Here is a 20,368-nt window from a genome sequence, read left to right as displayed (position 1 = left end):
CCTTTCCGACCACGTTCGTTTCCGTCCGTTTTCTTCCAAAATTCCAATCGCATCACTTGGAAATATTTGATCACTGGACATAGGATTGTAGGAATTCTCTCTCACGTCCGTTTGTCCATCTACCCTCGGGTGGACGAAAATATTGTGTAATAAATTAACCGTTCGCCGTGAGGAGAAAACACTTCACACCCCATATATATATAAATCACGAGAATCCACACTCATATATTAGGCGCAGTGTGTGTTTTGGGAAGATAATTAGAATGAGTTTTGGAGAATGGTGGTGGTGGTGGTGGTGGTGGTTTGTCCGTGGTTCGTGGCTAGGAGCTTAAAGCAGCTGCTGCAGCACGGTGGCAATCTGTTTCATCGAGTCCCCGGCCAGCATCGATCGATGGTCGCCCTTCACGGTAAAGATTTCGACCTTTTGATTGCAGAGCTATATAAAAAAAAGAAAGAAACATAACGTACAGATTAGGATCGGCAATTTTGGTCGCACAGAAGCAGCTTCGAACTTACATCCGACAGTCCGTAGTCTCCCTGAAGTTTGGCGTAGTTTTCGGTCGGCTTCACCAGCTTCACCGTGGCGTTGATCTTGGACGACGGTTTGTACATATGGCTTGCGACAATTTTACCGACGAACGATTTGGCGGTCGTTTCAAGCTGTGGAAATGAACGAAAAAAAAAAGATTCCAATGATTCAATTATACGATCATCGGTCTCCCGTGACTGAGAGATGTAACTTACCAATTTCTTCGAGTATTGAGGCACCTTGGCGTGCACCATCTCGGCGCACCTGGCCACCCGCTCTTCCCACGTTTTCGCCGTCACCAGCTCGTGCGCCGTCTTACCGTAGTCGAGCCGGCCGCACACCATCGCAAAGTACGCCAGCGCGTACGCTTCGTCGACCGCCTGCACGACCTCACCGTTGGCGTTGCGCTGTTTCTGCGCCTCCGTGTACCAGCTCACGTACCGAGGCGATCCGTCCAGCATCAGCAAACTGCAGGCATCACCGGCCTTCTCCAACTGGGCCACCATTTCGTACGCGATGGACGCACCGAACGAGTAGCCCACGACGGTGTACGGACCGCGCGGCTGTACCGTTCGGATCTGCTTGATGTAGAACGCGGCCAACGCTTCGAGCGACTCCAGTGGGGCTCCCTCGACGCACTGTAGACCGTACACGGGCACTGGCAGGACGGCGGCGAGTGGGATAAGCGCCGTAATTACACCCTCGATGGCGTGCACGACAAAAACGGGCCGTACTTTGCCACCGGTTGCTCCGGTTGCGGCCGACTCCAAGCGTACCAGGCACTCCTTGGGCATAAGGTCCGCGCTAAACTTCACCTGCGTACCATCGCCGATGGCACTTTCCGCCAGGGCACGCTTCGCCGCATCACCGTCCGCCGCATCTCCCGAACCACCCGTGCCGGCGGCAGGTGCACCGCCCGTAACCGCGTCAGCCGCACCTCCCTTTTCGAACGAACGCAACTTGCCAAACGTTAGGAGACGAATCTCGGCCGCACTCAGCACCAGATCGAAGCTGCGCTCGAGAGTTTGCTTAATTTCGGCACCCATCAGCGAGTCCATGCCGAGATCGGCCAGCGTCGCACCGTCCGACACGTTCTTGGTGTCCTTTAGGCCGAGAATGTTCGCGATGCAGCTCACCAGACTCACGCCACCCGTTTCCGTCTTGCGCTTTTCGGCGATCACCATCGAGGCCAGCACCGGGCAGGGCTGCTGCAGGAAGAAGTCCATCGTCTGCAGACAGGATGGCATACGCTGCGGCAGCGTACCACCGACGACCGTGTCGTTGTCACCGAGATTCTCCAGCACCAACCCGGTGTCACCGATGGCGCCCCACTGGATGGCAGTGGCCGGCAGTCCGACGGCATGCCGTGCCTCGCAGATCCGCTCCATCGCCGAGTTGGCCAACCCATAGTTCACCTGACCGATGTTACCACGACCGCAGGACACACTCGAAAAGCAAACGAAATAGTCCAGATCGGGACACAGTTCGCGGGTGGCCGCATCGAGATTTTTCGTACCATCAACCTTTGGCACGCAAACCGCCTTGAAGTCGGCCTCGGTTGCGTTCTCCAGCAGGCCGTCGCGCAGGACGGCGGCAAGGTTGAACACACCGCCAACCGGACCAAGGCGTGCGGCGTCCGTAAGCAGCTTCTGGGCGCCCTTCAACGTTGTCACGTCGTTCGTGTCGATTGTGACCTGCACGCCACGCTCCGCCCAGCGGCGGATCATGAGCGATTGGTAGCCGGAACGGACCCCACTGCGCGACGTCAGCACGATACGCTTGGCACCACGCGACACCAGCCAGTTGGCCAGCTCCAACCCGAACCCACCGAGCCCACCGACCAGGATGTACACCTTTTCCACGTGCATGTAGGTGCGCGGGATGGCGTTGATCAGTTTCGGCACCGGTCGGACCACCTTCGCCTTCTCTTCCTCGCGCACGCGCACCACCACCTTGCCGATGTGCTTGCCCGATGCCATAAAGCGGAACGCCTGCTCCACCTGCTGCTCGGTGAACACGCTCGTCGGGAGCGGCCGCACGGCACCGCTCTTGATACCGTCCGCAACGAGGCGCACCACTTCCGCGATCGTCTCATCGTCGCCCTCCATCACGCTGTCCAGCAGGATGCCGTGGAAGGAGGTGTTCTTCAGGAACACCGACATGCCGAGCGGGCTGTTGTTGTTCAGATCGAACTTGCCAATCTCCAGGAAGCGCCCGTTCAGCCCGAGGCATCGGATCGACGCCTGCAGCTTTTCCTCGGCGAGCGAGTTCAGCACCAGATCGACGCCACGACCCTGCGTCTCGCGCATCACCAGCTGCTCGAACGAGCAGTCGCGCGAATTGCCAATGTTCCGATCGGTCAGCTGCGGGAAGGTGCGCTTCAGGAAGTCACGCTTTTCCTTCGAGCCGACCGTCGTGTAGACGGTCACACCGGCCGCTAGCGCCACCGAAATGGCCGCCTGTCCAACGCCACCGGAGCCAGCGTGGATCAGGATCGACTCGCCGCGCTTCATGCGTCCGCGCATCACCAGCGCGTAGTAGACGGTCGAGTACACGCACGGCACCGTCGAGGCCTGCTCCATCGTCCAATCGTCCGGAATCTGCCAGATCATGTTACGCTGCGCCACACAGGTGGTGGCCAGTGACTTGGCCTGCACCATCGCCATAATGCGCCGACCGGACGAATCGCGACCGGCAAACTCTAGCCCCAGGATGCAATCCTGCGTCGCCAAATCGCCGGGCAGCGCATCAGCACCGAGCTTGCCCGAGCTGAGCATCACGTCGCGGAAGTTAATCGGCGCGTAATATACCGTACACAACTCCGTACGGTCGTTTTTGGCCGCGGCAGTGTCCGGGCGCTGCTGTTCGCGCGATAGGGAACTCTCGATCCACTTCAAGCTCGCCAGATCACCCTTGGTCAGTGCGTTGATGTACGCGTGCTCCACCGGAAGCGAGGGCGCATTCGATTGACTGTCCAGTCGGAGATGACGGAACGTTCCCCAAACACCGGACGGTCCACCACCGTTCGCCGAGCGTAGCACGTTACAGATAAGATCCTTCGCCAGCTGTTCCTTGTAGAGTGGTCCGCTCGGGTTAAACTTGTCCGCGCTTGGGCTCTGGATGAAGTACATCCGTGCGAACCGTCCACCAGCTTCGTTCTTGATACAGTTCATCAGTCCCTGGGCACCGCACAGTTCCTCGCCCTGGCACACGACGTACACGTAGGTGGAGGTTTCTTCCGCCTTAGCCAACGCGGTCTTCAGAGTGTCCAACCAACCAAAGTTACGCTCGCTGATCGTCACGATAGTGCTCTTGCGTTGAGCCAGTTCCGTCAGCGTCGGGCGAAGCAACACAAACACCTTCTTGTCGCACACCTGCGAGCTGATGAGCGTAAAACCGGCCCGCTCGAAGGCCACACGGGACGACTTAGCATCGAACCCGCCGCGTGATTCCTCCAGCAGTACGAACCCGTCCGCCTTGATGGTTTCGCGAAGGTTGCGCAAAATCGCATTCGGATCGGCCCGTCCAAAAACGTCGTACCCGATGGCGAGATGGCAGTTCTGCTCGATCGGACCCGTGGCCGCGTCCTTGTTGATCACACGCACACCCGATTCCCCGTAATGCTGCACCAGACTGTCCGGTTGGTGCGTGGTGGCAATCGCGACATCACTCGCCAACGTCGGCTCACCCTCGATGATGGCCTGCACCGTGCCGGCCATGGTGTTCTCCGGTGAACGCTCGAAGCTCGCCTCGGCCACCTTTATCTTCAGTGCGCCGGCACTGTTCTCCAGCACCAGATGGATGGCGGCCGTGATCGAACGAAGGCGTGCCTTTTCACCGTTACACTCGGCCAGTTCCTTCTCGTTGCAGTTCGGCACAAACACGTACTTCTCGAGCGTCGGTGCTGCCTGGGTGCCCTGGCGACGAGGGGCCAGCGTTGCCCGCAGTCCTCGCATCTCCACACCGCCACTCTTGATGACGTTAATGTCTCGGTACATGTACACCGGTACGGTGCGATCCTCCGATCCCAAACTGTTCACCAGATCCATGTGGCGCGCCGGGTTGATGACGATCCGCTCGATGCGCGTCGGCAGGTACAGTTCCCGCAGGTCCTTACCGAGGATGCTAAACTGCAGCATCGTGTCCATGAAGCTGACCCAGTTGTCGCGCCACTGCAGCTCACCCGTGGTAGCCCGCGAGTCGCTACGTGTCACACCACGGAACAGACCACCGTAATCGTAGCCCCGCAGACGCAACTCCTTGTAAACGTCGCTCGTGTTCAACGGCAAACCGGACCGATCTGCCTCGAGCTTGTTGAGCGGCAACTCCTCCAGCTCGATCTTCTCCGGGATGGTCAGCTTGCCCGAGACGGCCAGCGTTCCTCCCTCGCAGATCTCGAACGCACCCGTTCCGTCGAAGAAATTGATGCCAAATTTCACCGAACCGTCCTTCGGTAGAATGGTAGCCCGGTGGAAAACGGCATTCTCGATCACGACAGGCGTCTTTTCCAGGTCGGCACCACGCATTTTGGCGAACGTGCGCCACGCTAGGGTCAGATAGCCGGTCGCAGGGAACAACACACGCCCGTCGATCGTGTGACCGGCCAGGTATGCGTCGTCGTCCTTGCCCAGGTTAATGTCGATGATTGTTTCACCAGACTTATCTACACGGAAAGAAACGAACAAAATATGAGACATTCTACCCAATTACTGAGGCAACGTCACCCCAACAATGAGTGACACGTGAAAGTGAAGCCCGAAAGAGATTTTCGTCCAAAAGGGGTGTTGAGAAATACTTACTCTCTACGCCGATGCGAGCAAGGAACCACTTGATCGAATGGTCCCACTTGACCAGCGAGTTCAGCATTGGTGTTCCACGGCCCACCGGATACGTGATCGGTCGGTACAGCTTCTGCACCTGCGGTTGAGCACCGGCAGCATACAATCTTTTGGAAAAGACAGAATAATAATGTGAGATACTATGGCATAATTAAAAAAAGGGGCCCTAACAAACTTACTTGCCAATGTTGCTCAACAGGAAGATCAAGTTATTCGCATGATCACGCTTCATCAGACTCAGATTGGTGGCGTCCTTGCCGAGCGCTCGCTTCAAGATCGCCTGCAGAAGACCGTGCGGTGCAATTTCGATGCAAATCGCGTTGGCCGGAACGTGCTTCAGACCCTCGGCAAAGAGGACCGGCGACAGCAGGTTGTTCACGTGGTACGCCGACGAGGACTGTTGCGCCAACGGCGTGGGCCACGATTCTTCCGGGATGCTTGTGCTGATCCAACGCGGCGTACGGTTCTTCGGGTTCGGGATGATTTTGTCCAACGATTTGCGCAACTTCGGTGCGGCGTCGGCAATGTACCGACTGTGGAACGCAATGCCGGACGATTTTACGCCCTTCGCGAAGATTCCCTGTGCGTTCAGGTCAGCAATGACCTTTCCGACGGAGGCGACCGGGCCGGAAATCTAATGCGAAATCATTCGGAAACGTTAGCGGATCGGTTCGTTTTCTTTTCCCGGGAAACCCGGGATCGTCGAATGAATTCCTACTTACCGTAACACTGTCGTTACTGTTGTGACACGCCGGAATGACGTCTTTTGGAAGCTTCTGTTTGCAGTCCTCCCACGAAAGACCCACCGCCGCCATCTGGCCGGCAATCAGATCGGTGTCGAGAATGCTCCGACCTCGCCAGTAAGCGGCCAGCACCGTTTGTTCGGGCGTGAAACATCCGTCCGCATACGCGCAACCAAGCTCACCGACCGAGTGTCCAACCATGCCGTCGGGCGTGATGCCCAAATGCGTGAGGACGTCGGTAAGTGCCACCTGGACGGCCGCGATCGAGATGAACGAATTGAGGATGTTGTCAAACTTGGACTCGTCGCTCTTCGTGAGCACGTCGATCAAGTCGACCCCTTCCGGACGCAAGGCTTCCGCGCACCGGTAGATGCTGTTGTGGAACACTTCCAGCTGCATCAGGTCACGGGCCATGCTGGCCCACTGCGAGCCCATACCGGAGTAGATGAACCAAATGGGACGCTTGTCGTCAGTGCCCACCTCCTGCACTTCGCGCACGATCGATTGGTTCTCCCCTCCGGCCACAACCGTGTAACCCCGGTGGACGTGCAGCGGGATGTTCCGGCTGTGGATCTCATTCACCAGCCCCACAAACTCTTCATCGTCCTTGCTGGTGGCGGCTTGATCCAGGAACGCTTCAACCGCCTCGTCGGTACGTCCGGAAGCGATCATGAGCTTCGGGAACCCACCATCCCGCGGACTGATCGGTTTGGGCTTCGGGTTCGACTTGAGGATGACGTGCGCATTTGCGCCACCGAACCCGAACGAGTTCAGCCCAATGATACCACCGTTCCACGGTAGATTACGATCGACCACCTTCAGCCGGCCATCGAGCAGCCCGTACAGATCCGGATTGGGGTTCTTGTAGTGCAGGTTTCCGGGAATAACGCCCTCCTCCATCGCAATCAAGATCTTCGCGATCGAACACACGCCCGAAGCCGGCTCCGAGTGGCCCATGTTGGACTTTACCGAGCCGATCAGGAGCGGCGTCTTGCGGTCCTTGCAGAAGAAGTCCGTGATGGCATTCACCTCCTGCGGGTCGCCCACCTTCGTGCCGGTGCCGTGCGCCTCCACGTACGCTACGTCGGCCGGATTGAGCCCGATCTCGTCGTACGTCTCGCGAATCAGTCGCTTCTGCATCTCACCGATCGGATACGTGATGCCCTGCTCCTTGAAGCCGTCCGTGTTGGTACGCACGTTCAGTACGCTCGCGTAGATACGCCGCGAGTCGGTGGCACGCTGCAGGAACGTCACCACACAGCCATCAGAGCGGACATACCCATTGCCGGACTCATCGAACGCCTTGCACATACCGTCCTTGCTCAACATGTTCAGCCGCTTGAACTGCAGCGACATGGTGGGCTTCAGGATGATCCCGCACCCGGCCACGATCGCCGCGTCGCAGTGACCCGCCTTCATGTCGGCGAACGCCTGCGACAGCGCAAACAGCGAACTCGAGCAGGCCGTATCGACCGCGTAGCTCGGACCCTTGAAGTCGAACGTGTACGAGATGCGGTTGGCGAACATGGCTCGCGCACAACCGGTCAGACCGTAGCCATTGACCAGGTCCGGGTCGGCACACCAGTGCTGTTCGGTTTCCGAGTTGGAGCAGCCAATGTATACGCCGGTGCGGCTGCCACGAATTTCCTGCGGATTGATGCCTAAGAAAAAAAAAAGTAAAACAGTATTCAAATTAGATTCTTTACCCAACTAACCATATTTGATTCGAATTTGATAGTTTCTATGGACAACATTATAAAAAAAAATAGAGCCAATCGGAACAAAGTTTGGTCAATTACGTCACAAGACGAAACAGCAAACGACATTGTCGCACATCGCATCGCACCATTTTGCATCTAAATCGTTTGTTTTTTGGTGCAAAACTTTTCTTCTCGAACTGAAAATGCGTAAAACTTTGCGATTCGCGTCACCACACTCGCATACAGTCAGGCCTGTGGTCACCCATGGACGTTCGTCGTTTGGTGTCTGAGAATTCCCTCTCTCATCGGGTTTCTAGAATGATTTTCTAGAGATTCAACATTTTTTATCATACCCTCATGGGTAGAAAAAAGGCAGAAAAAAGTGCGATATACCCTCCTCCCAATGGTCAGTCAATTGTAAATTGTAATGCTGTCCCCCCCGTGCGGTACGTAAGTATCGACGTAAATGAGTCGTACTGTTTGTTATTGGTTGTGAGATTCGTCCGAGAACCGAGGAGGAAACCGTGACGAACCTGGAGACGACTTGTTCTTCAAAGACAAAATAAAAAAAAAAAGCGGTACAACAATGCAACAGAGCTGCAAAAAAACAGAAAAAACGTACCAGAAGTAGCTGTTTCCTCTTAATACTTAGCAAAAACCGTTTATACATCCTTCTGCTAGCTTCTCAGACAAATTGCCAGCGGTTGGACAACCGATCGGTTCGTTGGAGATGAAGAGAAGATCGGTCCAAAACATTGGGACAGAATGAAAGGATGAATGTGTCTCTCTTCAAATACGGCCACCAACCAAACGGATCCTCGGAATGGTTCACGCGACTTCCTCACAACCTTAGATCCCTTGTCCTAAAGTCAACACGAACGCGAGGGGGGTTGCGGCTACGCAACGATTCGATGGTGAGGCCGAGGGAAATCAAATAATGGCGTCGTAATGGGTGTTTTGTGACTTTTTCCTCCATCATCCGACCGGCCCTCCAGGGTTGGCGTGCTCCGTCGTTGTGCGTCATTAGTACGTCAAGAAGAAGACCCAGCCCGCAAACACACACACGAACACGCAAGTCCAGGCTGGCTTCTAATGCAGCGCGCGCAATGATGTTTCATAAATCGAAGAGTATTTTGCACCTGATCGCATGATCGGTCGTCGTTCAGCAAGTGGACGGTAGCGGTAGCAAAAAAATCCTATTGCTGGACAACTGTTGAAGGTTGTCTCTCTCTTCAAAAACGGGTTTTCTTACGGGTAGTTGGGTTTTTTGGTCCACGTTTCTATTTATCTACCATCAATAAATTTGTTGGCGATGTGCAAAAATGCACAGTCGATTTACTTCCTAACCGATACAAGGGCATTAACCAAATGTACGAAACACTTCCGATGGATCGTTTTACAAATTATTTAACAAAACACCAAGTGTAGTAATAGAACAAACTTCGTGACGTCAAGTGAATATTTTACTATGATCTGGTTTGTTGAAGGTCATCATCGTCAGATAAACTAGTTTCTATCATTGAAATGGAGTAAAAAACGTCGATCGAGAGCTAGTGTATGTACAGAGCAAAATCAACAGTCACATCCTATCGCTCATCCGGTCGCTTACCAGCATCAATGATCGCCTCATGAGTGCACTCCAGCAGCATGCGCAGCTGCGGGTCCATGCATTCCGCCTGCTTCTGGTGGATTTTGAAGAACTCCGCGTCCAGATGCTGCAGATCCTCGTCCTTAATTTTGCCGATGCGCGTGGGCAGATCGTACAGGCCGGCGGGCCAGCGGCGATCGTCATCGTTCACCATGTCCACGCCCTCCAGCAGGTTGCGCTTAAACTCGTCGATGTTGGAGCTCTCGGGCAGCCGGCCGGAGAAGCCTGTGATGCAGATGTCATCCCGGATGGTGGGTCGCGGGCCACCGTCGGCATAGTGTTCCCCGGCCAGATCCATGGGGACACCATGGCGGCGGGTGTCAGTAGCGGGCACTTCCTCGAAGCGGGCCGGCATCTCGGTGCTTCCTTTGGTGCGTCGTTGTTTGCGTCTGTTGGAACGTTTTCCTCGCGAAGGAATGACGGCGCTGCTCCGGGATGGCGCGTCCTTTAGAACCGTCTACCTTGGGTTCGGGGTCGAGTGACGGAACTGAGTGGGCTTAACGCACAGCTTTCGAACTGGCGTGCGTCGAGTGGTCTTCCGGTCGACGATCCTCTCTTTGCTACGTCTACTGCTGCTGGTGCTGCTGGAAGAAATAAAAAAGTGTCCCGAAACATGGGGAAAAATCCAATCAATAAAATGTTCATTAACTTATCAACGCCTACACGGAAGCAAATGTAGGCCAGCGAAACTAATTAAACAACACGAAGCCATACAAACACACACTGATAGTGGTGTCGAGCAAACGATATATCGATGCCCTTCCTCAACAGGTCAAGTCTGGCAATCTGACACTCAATAATACGGAATCATCGCGGCAAATCAACCCCGACCCGATCCTATGTCTGGAATCGGCTTCTTCCTTGCAAATGATGTGATCCTGTGTGATGATGCTGAATCTCACACGCGTCACTATTATGTTGTGATGTGATGGGATCGTTTGCGTGAATTATAGCCCTTGGCTTGGCAACGAGGGTCGGGACACGCGACCACACTGGTCGGGCTTTAATTTAATTCGATTAATCCAATTGAAGATTGGCTGGCATGTGGAGCAAAAAAATGGACGTGAGTATTTCCAACAGTAAAAGAGCAGACATAACTCAATCACATTTTCCCCAATGGGGCTGCTGCTGCAGATAGGGGGTAGGTTTAATCGGAAAAAGTATGGCCCATCAGTATCTACGTAACGTTCGACACAAACTCTCACCTTTGAGGCTATGAGCGGCCTCAGGTTTTTCTTTCTCCTTCGGTTGCTATACAAAAATACCATATGTTCTCCCATATTCTTGATAAGATAACTGAAGCCCATCGGAAAACTGATAACCTATCGTTCGTTTACTCCAGTTTTTCGTGTCAATTTAGCTAAAGGAGCAATCAATTAAGAGCTTTGGCGAACAAATCCAAACCGATACGTTCCCTGACTGACCTGTAGACACACTCTTTTGTTCATTCACCTTATCTTATATCTATCTAAGATGGATTAAATTTTAGCAGATAAACTTTGACACAAGCTTATCACTTAGTACTAGATTATAAAGATTACCATACCATAGGTGTACTCTTTTAAATGATCGATCGATTTCTTTATAGTCTCGAGGTAAAAAAAGGATTATAAGATTTTTCGCAGTACCACCAATGTCTAGGTATGTCGATGCGGAACCGATCGTTTACGTTGAATGATCAAGCATTCCTGCACCGTTTGACGTAAGAAGTCTGTGTGCACACGAAGTACAAGCGCGGATGTCAAGAGTGTACAAAGTGTTAATTTTTTTCAAGTTACTTTTTCCGCGTTTTACAACCTATGGCAAAGTTGAATTGTTTTTGTTCGGTGGTGTATTTACGCCATCGGAAAGGAAAGGTGTTCCGCCATGACTGCAAACACTGATAACCGATTGAGGTTTTTGTTCCGGTAAAGTGGATATACCTTTGCAGTTCCAATGAAGTTCCTTAGTCATCTTTTTTAGTAAGCGCATTCTGGACCAACTCGCGGAATAGTAAATTTCTCTCAAACTCTTAAATGCAAAGCTTCCAAAAACATTTCATAACCCATTTTGCTCTCACGTTTGAATCACCTGTCCCCGATCGCGGGGTCAATATCCTAGTCACCCCCGCCGATCCCTTATGAAACCCACCGTAGGTTTTTGCTTTGCGAATTTGTTTTGTTTGGATGCGCCATCCATCCATCAACCAAAAACCATGTGAACTGCGCAACTTCGACGATCGCTCGAAGCAATTCCACTTCGAAAACAGGGTTGACGTAACAGTCGCCAAAACGTAGATACCAAAACACAACACTCCTTATTTTCGAATGGAAGTGGCATCGAATCTCTGGCCTCTGGCGGAGGGTGGGCGGTGTTGTTGAGTGTGCCTATATGACTTCCAAGCAGAAGAGCAGTGGCACCTGAAAGCTCTGGCTGGCCTGTTCGATCCAAAGAAAGTTCAGCCACCCTACGAGATAAGACAAAAACAAAACAAAAAAAAAAACCACTTTCCACCAACGTCATTTGGAGCAGTGGCTGATTTTTGCCAAAAGAAACCGCGCCCCGGCCGCTTCTCTTGGAAGGGAAATGCCTGTCGAAAGTACGACATCGGGCCATCACACACTCTGTTGCTTTTGCTACAAAAGGCGACCTAAATTCAGGGTAGTATAACTATTGGGAAGAAGAAAAAAAAAGCAAATTCCGAACAGAAATCAAGAGAAGGGTTCGAGTCAGTCAGGCGACTTCAATGCGCCATATCACCTTCGCCGAAGGTATTGCTAAAAAAAAGCGGCGATCGAGGACTGTTGACGATCATCAACCACAAAGTATATTTGCAAAACTGTCGAGAAAGTAAAACATTACACAAAAGAGGTCTTGCAGGGAAAATTTAATCTTTAAATAATTCGTATCGAAATGATCCTCATTTTAAATTGAGCTCCAAACAGGGCCACACGGAAGCAGTTTATTCTTATGCTTCAAGGCTAGACATACTTCTTCTCGTTAACGGATAAGTTTGTCTGGCTGAGAGAACTGACCAGAGTTTAAAAGATCCAATGAAAGTCGATTGTGTTCCGCACATTCCAAGAATCAGATGATGATCTTTACATTGGGCCAGTCTATTGTTCCCTCATTGGCATCACGCACAAAAGCTGTGACCAAAGGAGGGAGAGCAGATCATTCATTGGCCACTATTAAGGAGTTTATTAACAGACAGTGGTTCGTTGCAAAATATTGAAAGAACAAAGAACAAAGAAAACTTAACTTTAGAAACAAATTTGTATCTCGCTCCGGTACCTCAGCTGTTAGAGCTGAGTTCCCCCAGAAGAACTAATATTGGGAAATCAATTTGCTTTTTTAACGCTACAATAAACCACGAAAAAATCGAACAGCTGTGTAAATTGCAGATATCGAGATTCCTGCAAGACAAATCAAATGCAAACAGATGGTTTCTCCTCCTCTCTTCAAGTCCTCCCTTCGTTTCACGGTCCACAATCTTTTTATCGCCGTTTAACGTCAACCGGCGAAAAGATCCACTCGCACGATCACGCCATCGACCGATCGGTTTTTGGGAAGGCCATCATCCCAGTGTCCGGGGGGATTAGAACCAAAAAAAAACGGTTGAGATGGAAGAAGGAAGATCAGCTCGTGTGGGGTGTGTGTTTGCCAAAGTGAATATTACGTTTTGCTATTCAACTTCATGTTTACACTTCCTTCGTTCACATCGAGAGCGGGTTGTTGCAGTGTAGCTGCAGCATGTGCAATGCATTCGGAAGCGTACAAGTAGTAACGCTGATAACGGAACGCATGCATTTTAAACTTTTTTTTCAAAACCATTCACGTCACGGTTGCATAGTCAAGTAAATTGCAACTACAAAATGGTTGAACATATGGTTACAGCAGTGTTCTGCAGGGCACGTTTAATTATGTTCTACCACGAGAGCAAGCAGTTTTTACTTGGACGTCTTATACGTTCTACCCGATTAATTCCAATCTCGTATGATTATTAAAAAAAATACATTGATTTTACTTGCGACTCGCATGTCTTTCCTATTCGTAACACACACCCCCTTTTTATGTGTGTTTTTAAAACATTTGTTTTGCTACCCCGACACCTGAGTGCACGTATCACCTTGTTATCACATTGCCCCGCGTGCTCGGGCAATCTCAAGTTCAATGTGAGGCCACTTTACTGCTTCTTCTCGTCCCTCCTCTCCTTTCGCTTTTCCGTCCTTCACTCTTAGAACATGCACGTTTCGTTGTCACTTGGCAACTTCTATCTTCCCGCAAGATCTTTTACGCGTCGCACTCATCTCTTCGGCTTCGCTCTATCTAGCCGTTCAATTCACTTGATATGCCTCTATTTCTATTTAATTTTTTTAAATTTTTTGTATTCTGTTCGGTAGCACTAATAAACCTCACGCCACACCGTAGTGGGGCTGCATTTTGATAGCTTATTATCAGAGATCATCAGTGCAGCCTGGTAAGGGGGTAAGGGAAGATTAAATTCCTTTTTAAAAACGCGTGTTGTACACCTGTAAGTTCCGTGCATTACTTTTAATATAACACGCAGAACGTGGTTTATGGCTGCAAGGAAACGTGCTACACTTTATGGAAGAAAAAAGAGGTGTGAAGGTCGCCAAAAATTAAACGACCTCGTTTTAATAGGATAATTTAAATGCTATAAAAAAATTGCTCGTTTATTATCCTCGCAAAACAGCCACATCCTGCACGATACGCTAAACTCTCACAACGTTGGACACCTTTTTCTGGAAACACTTTTTCTAATATTATAGTGTCGGTTGCGTACGGGACTTACTCAAAAAAAAAATTACATCTAATGCCACAAAAAGTTGGTTTAGTTCTGGAAACACTCACCTTTGAAGGTAAAGTCACTTTACAAGCACCGGTTATTAGGTAAAGGAGGAAGTTGGATTTTACACTAATTTATTCGCACGCGGACAGTCGAAAAGTAGAAGACGAAGCTGAAGAGGCTTAGCAGGGGCGGGGAGGGAGGGGGTGTTTGAAGACACTCTAACGCTCCCGAATGGAAGAAAACCTTTTCGCTTGAAAAATCCCGTCTGCTCACCGGAACGGTCCGACGTCGAATGAGAGATCAGCGAATGCAGCCGGCTCACAATAGCCTCCACAGCATTATCGCTCCACTCTTCGATCCACTTGTCGGTTCCAGCGGAACACAGCCCAGTCCCTTCTCTGTCTCACACCAAAACCCGCGCCACCGAAGCCACGCTTAACTGGTCCGCTACACCCGAACCCCGTGTGTTCAACGGTGTATACCGCGCGGATGGAAGAGATTTGGCGATCCGCTAACTCTACTGATCGCGCGGCTGCGCGGATCTCTGTATTGGTAGGGAAGAGATTTCGCCAAGATCGGATGATTTGACCAGATGGATGCTCACTAGCGCTGGCTCACTCTTTCTAACGGGCACTTGATGTATGTGTCCGCGTCTGCGGTCAAGCGGATGGCCGAGTGATCCGATTGAAGTTGATTTTTTCTGTTGTTGTTTGCTTCTTCTTATGCACTTAACCACGATCCCAACAACCACGGGTGCCACGCTAAAGTGCAACCAAGATGACTTCCAAGTCAAGAGCCTTCGTACGTATCAACCCCTTGTCACCTAGGAAACTCAAATCCTTATGGAATTACGCTACCACTTACACTTGTGACGTTATGCTACGTTAGGCAGGTCCGGAGATCAACTCAGGAACCGATCGTGCTGAAACCTGGCTTCCAACTAACTTCCACCGGTGATGCCGAGCTTGTACTTATGATGGTGTTTGGGCCAGGGAACGGACCCAAGGCCCTTTTTCGAAGGGTTTGCATGCATTTGTGTTAGTGGGGGGACCCTCGGGACATCATGGAGCCCCCGAAACGTTCACGTGCGTTTCGAGTTCTGTCCTTTTACGCTGTCCTTTCTTATCGCAAGAATCACGCACACGCAAGTGATCGTGTGTTATTTTTCCTTTTACGCAAGCCTCTAACGATGCCCTTCTTTCTCCTTCCTAATATGTTTCTTCTGGTGTTTGTCTTTTCAGCATCTTCCCAGGGCACTGAGAGAACGGGAACTCTGGAGGAATGGTCCATGTGCTCCAAAAAGTGATTCTTTGAATGTTTTACTTTAAAATTTATAGCACACTGAATTCTTCTATTACAACATCGATCATTGACATAAATTTATGTCAGAAACAGGGTTGTTTGTAAGCCCTGATGTAAAAATGTTCCACAAAATAGAAAAAATGTATGGGTTACCGTTACCGATATATGCATAATCAATAATCGATACCGATTACGTTAACATGCGGCATTTTTCATCAGCTAATTGTTCGTAATCTCAAACGCACAAATCGTAGATCTAATCGTAATGCTACAAATGCGTTGTATGGTTCTACTTCTCTGCTGCTCTACATCCATCGAGAACCGGAGCAATGGAATATGAAAGTGCCAGGAAACCCGTTGATCTCGTATGACATTCTCGCGATCGATCAGTGAATGTTGGTTAAGATCACACGATTTGCACCGCATGGTGATCGTACCGGATCGGCTCAAATGCACATCCGACGAGTTTGAGAGCCTTCGTGCTCGTCGTGCTTTGCGCGCTGGCCAACCGCGTGTTCGATCGGTGCATTTTCGTGCACCCGCAACTCCAGCACCCTGGTCCCGTCATTGCCGGAGGGTGCCTGATAATGATTGCGTTGATAGGATGGCTTCATTGGAAAGGCGCTAGTAGCACGCAACCGTTCTGTGATTCGATCGTTCGCACCCAGGACGGCGCAATCACAACGATACTCCCGTATGACCCATCTCGTGATTGGTGTTGGTGGCGATGATGCAACATCAGGTCGGCCAAGGTCTTCACATAAAATACGACCCACCGCTATTCGTGGTTGTTTCCAACGGGCAGCGTGATCCCAATGTTTCTGTCCGGTGGAGCTTTGTTTTGGTAGCGACTTGCCGTGTCCATGTATTTTCTGCGTTGCATGTTGCATTATCAGAATGGGAAATTGCTGATCAGGAAATAGTAGGAAGCTCAGAAGGTACTTAACCAACCTCGTAAAAAAGAACTGTTCCCGTGGAGCTGTCTGACTTATTATTGAAATCACATAGCAGCCCCTCTGCCGACAAATGGTTTCACAACAGCCTAAAAATAAAAAATTTCTGATTATAAAACCTGAAATGTTTTCGGTGCCTTGCACAAACCAACCAACAGTAGCAGAACCCATCAGGGCGAGATTTTCATTTGGGATGCACAAAAATCTAATAACTCAAAAAACCAAATTAAACTAAAGTTTTGGCGCTATGATAATGATCGGCTACAAATTAAAACCCAAAAAAATAGAAAACGTCAGCGAGATGCAAAAAGGTGAAAGTGAAAGTTGATCAAACGATGTACTGCCAGTATATCTTTTCTCCCTATATTCGTAACTTTTCTAGACCCAGTTATGGTAAATGCTTTTCCGGCCAGCCTAGGAACAACCTGCCGAAAAGTGCTGTTAAAATCGAAAGAAATAAATTAAAAATCCATGTTCTAGAGACTTATGGCAACGTGGAGTTCACTTTTCAAGAACACACGCTTTTTTTTAAATGCAAGCTGCATTTTATGCATCCATTGTTGTTTTCGCTCTGTCACTGTACGAAGTAAAGTAGAACGTAGGAAAAGACGAGCAGAGGAAAAAACACACTTAACCCTTCCACGAGGGCTTGGTTGAACTAATTACAATTTGCAAAACTCTTTCGTTCCTCGCTCGGCTCGACTTTCCGCTAACTGTGTCCGCGGGAACCATCCGAATCCCGTTCTGCTGTGCGGTGTGTTGCGCCGGGGAACTGTTCCATCCACTTCGCTGGAAGGTGATGGTTTGAAAAGTGAGTTCAAAGACCTCAAAACAAAAGGAGCCTCCTCTCCGAGATATATCCGATTTACCAAACCGTTCAATTTTCCCAGCTAGTAGCTGCATTCACGGTTCATAGCGCGCTTTGGTCAACCAATCGATCAATGGAAGAGGGCTATTTTTGCACTAACAAGCGTTTTACTCCACGTTCACGTAATGCATTTCGTCGTATGCAATAGGATTTAAGTTGACTCTATTGCAATTAACATTCACCGTCAGACATTTATTGATTCGCCGCTATTCCGCAACAATGCAAATCGTCATATTAATTTAATCAATGGCCCACACAGCCATAGACACACCTTTGAGAAAATCGATTTCCACTATCTAGTCAAAGGTGTAATAAAATAGTGCAACACTCCATAGCGAACTCACTTACCGTGTGCGTCACTATTGTTTTCCACTGGCCGTACAAGAATGGGCTGGAAGCAGTTAGTTTATATATTCACTGGCGCGGAGGTATTGATTGATATGGTAATATTTTCACACCGCAATCAGTTTTAGTCAGTTCCGTTTGGTAGATTCTCTTTTTTGCTGGTTTAAACTGTTCAATCACACTGCTGTCGTCGCCTACTTTTGCAAACAATTTTTCACCTGCCCCGACGCAAAGGTGAATTTATTCACTGGTTCAATATAGCGCAGTAAACCGTTCTCTCGTGCAACTTTCTTTTGGATATTTTCTGTATCCTAGTAAAATCCTTGAAAATATATTTACGCCTCGTGGTGTACAGCGTAAGGATCGCGACTTTTCTAACTATTCCCTGTATTCTCTTGGTACAATTGATGCCGCGAATTGTGTGGAGCGCGTGCCGCAGCAAAGAAAATGCTTCCGCTGGAGTTGAACACTTTTTTCCAAGTGCCACACTGCGAACTAAAATCTGCTGATTTTGCAACGGTCGTCGTCATCCGTGTTCCGAAAACCCGATACATATCGTAACGCAAATTTCTCTCGTTCCAGCTAACGCCAGACGCGCATAGAGCGAGCGAGAAGTCATCGTGCAGAGGAAGCTACGAGTAAGACAAGGTGCGCTGATGCATACACACGTTTGCTTTGCCGGGGGAGAAAGCGAGAAAGCACGAAAACGAAAAAATCATACGATATTCCCGTGATGATGAGGACTGGAGAGAAACAGACGCGCGTCGGCAAGCAAAGGGAAAATATGGATAAATGCACCTCGTGAAAACTATTTTTCTTACCTATGAACTAGGTTCTTTGTAATCTTTTCTACTAACAAAAAAACGGAAAAACCTTTAAATGAATGTTTTAAATATAATTCTACCAAACTATTCTACTTCCACTAATTTCAATGGATCCTTTTGCCCCCTGGTGGTGTATATCACCACGCATAGCCCTACATCACATGAATCATTCGTTCAACAAAACTGCCCCTCTCTTTGGATCAATCAATGGCCAAGCCATGCGGACCCTTCAAGGTGAGGGAACACCCTGCACACGGTACAAAACCGTAACCTCGAGAAGGCCGGTGCAATCGACACTATCGCCGACACTACAAAATGTCCTGTCCAAAATGTAAGATGCACTCTACGCTGCTCTTATGGAAAACTCCGGACCGGCACAAAAAGGTATCCCCGGGCCGTGACGTTACCGCTCGCGTTGAACTTTCATCATTCCACCGCATGACGTAAAAACCAAACAAAACGCTTCTTGACAACCGTCGGTGGACTGGAGGTGGGAGAGGGGGAACCTCGCGGAAAAGGAGTGCACAAGCGGGGAGCGGTGGACCGATGTCAGACCACTACGCGATATCCAATCGGAACGCGGGTTTCTATGAAAATATGCGCGCGGTACGTTTTCGCACACCAGCACGCATGACTCGCTGTTCTTCTCTTGAAATGTGCGCCTCTCTTTCTCTTCTCGCGAGAGTCAACAACATATTCCTCATGCAATCAAGAACATCGGAATCATATGATTTTGCATCATACGTTGACTGCTGAAGGTAGAAGTGAGACGGATACGAAAGAAGCTTAACAATTTCAACTGTTAACTTTTATCTTTAAAAATCAATAAGCAATTAACATTCTGGGTCATCAATGTTTCGACAGGTGTCCTATTGCTTTTATTCAACTATTTGGAACAACCAAACGACGATACACCGGTAGACATGCCGGGTGAGAGAAAATAAACAAACACATTGCTCTCGTTCTAGTTCGCGAGAGAAGAGAGAACCAAACAAAAAGAACAGCATACATTTTCAAGTTCAAGGATCGTCAACAACAAGATCGCGTCAGGGGATATATCGCTATGCCGATCATAGCAGACGTGGCCACGACACTCCATCTATTTTAAACCGAAATTTCTTACATACTTACATCAGGACATTTCATTCATACAGGTTCATATCAGCTGTATTATTAGTCTCAACAAGTGCAGGTGGATGAGCCGTTAGCGCGTGTTCCAAGTATCGGGTGATGTGCCGAAAATTGCAATCGTGTCATAACAAAGACGAATCAGGAATCTCAACGTCCCAAACAGCAATCTAACTGATAAGCCGATCGAAACACGACTGAATGCCGTAAAACCATAACAAAACAGCAATGGTGGTGCGTTTGTTACCGTTGCTAAGGTCAAGTTCGTTCGCGAGGACGCCTCGGACGGCGTGTTTCTTTACCAGCATGACCACGCCACACGATGGAGATGGCCGGTATCTGGTAACCGCCTGATGGTTAGACGAAATCTGAAACAACCAGAAGACCCTATCGTCATTGCTATGCGGCTATTGCGGCCGTTACAGCTGATTCTAGCCCAAACAACCGACGGCATCAAACAACGTCACGCTCAACCCAGATGATCAAGCGCAGAAACAGACGAACTTCCTAGGCGAGGCTTCGTATAGTAACGGTTAGAATTGCACAGGAGTGTTTTTGTTGTATTTGAATATAATAATAATGCACATCCATCGTATGATTTAAAGATGGTCTTCGTCAACTGGCCCGTTGTCTACAGAAGCATTAATCCTCACTCATTTCTTAACTTAAGTAGCATAAACTACAGAGTACAACTGGCT

The 20,368-nt window shown here is 49.7% G+C and overlaps 1 protein-coding gene across 2 annotated transcripts; it reads right to left on the bottom strand.

Moving 5' to 3' along the window:
* Positions 1-296: 296 nt before the first annotated feature.
* Positions 297-9,958, bottom strand: LOC131294965 (fatty acid synthase). 2 transcript variants are annotated; one of them, XM_058323022.1, is made up of 8 exons: positions 9,420-9,958; positions 6,090-7,771; positions 5,547-6,001; positions 5,329-5,474; positions 1,393-5,192; positions 745-1,338; positions 517-660; positions 297-436 (listed from the first exon to the last, which is right to left on the bottom strand). In XM_058323022.1, exons 1-8 carry the CDS (start codon positions 9,811-9,813, stop codon positions 329-331), a joined length of 7,323 nt encoding a protein of 2,440 aa, XP_058179005.1. In that variant the 5' UTR covers positions 9,814-9,958; the 3' UTR covers positions 297-328. The 2 variants fall into 2 exon arrangements, with proteins under 2 accessions (XP_058179005.1, XP_058179004.1); XM_058323021.1 differs by having other exon boundaries at positions 745-5,192.
* Positions 9,959-20,368: the final 10,410 nt, after the last annotated feature.

This window comes from Anopheles ziemanni, chromosome 2 (genome assembly GCF_943734765.1).
Source record: "Anopheles ziemanni chromosome 2, idAnoZiCoDA_A2_x.2, whole genome shotgun sequence".
Taxonomy (NCBI): Eukaryota; Metazoa; Arthropoda; class Insecta; order Diptera; family Culicidae; genus Anopheles; species Anopheles ziemanni.
Note: the sequence above shows the minus strand (reverse complement) of the source record. Positions and strands in the feature narration are given on the sequence as shown.

Excerpts from the sequence above, each read along its gene's own strand:
- LOC131294965 (XM_058323021.1), bottom strand. The coding sequence starts at position 9,813 with ATGCCGGCCCGCTTCGAGGAAGTGCCCGCTACTGACACCCGCCGCCAT. Across the intron at positions 7,772-9,419 it reads TGAGGCGATCATTGATGCTG|GCATCAATCCGCAGGAAATT; the intron begins GTAAGCGACCGG and ends TTTTTTTCTTAG. Across the intron at positions 5,193-5,328 it reads TGCTCGCATCGGCGTAGAGA|ATAAGTCTGGTGAAACAATC; the intron begins GTAAGTATTTCT and ends CTTTCCGTGTAG.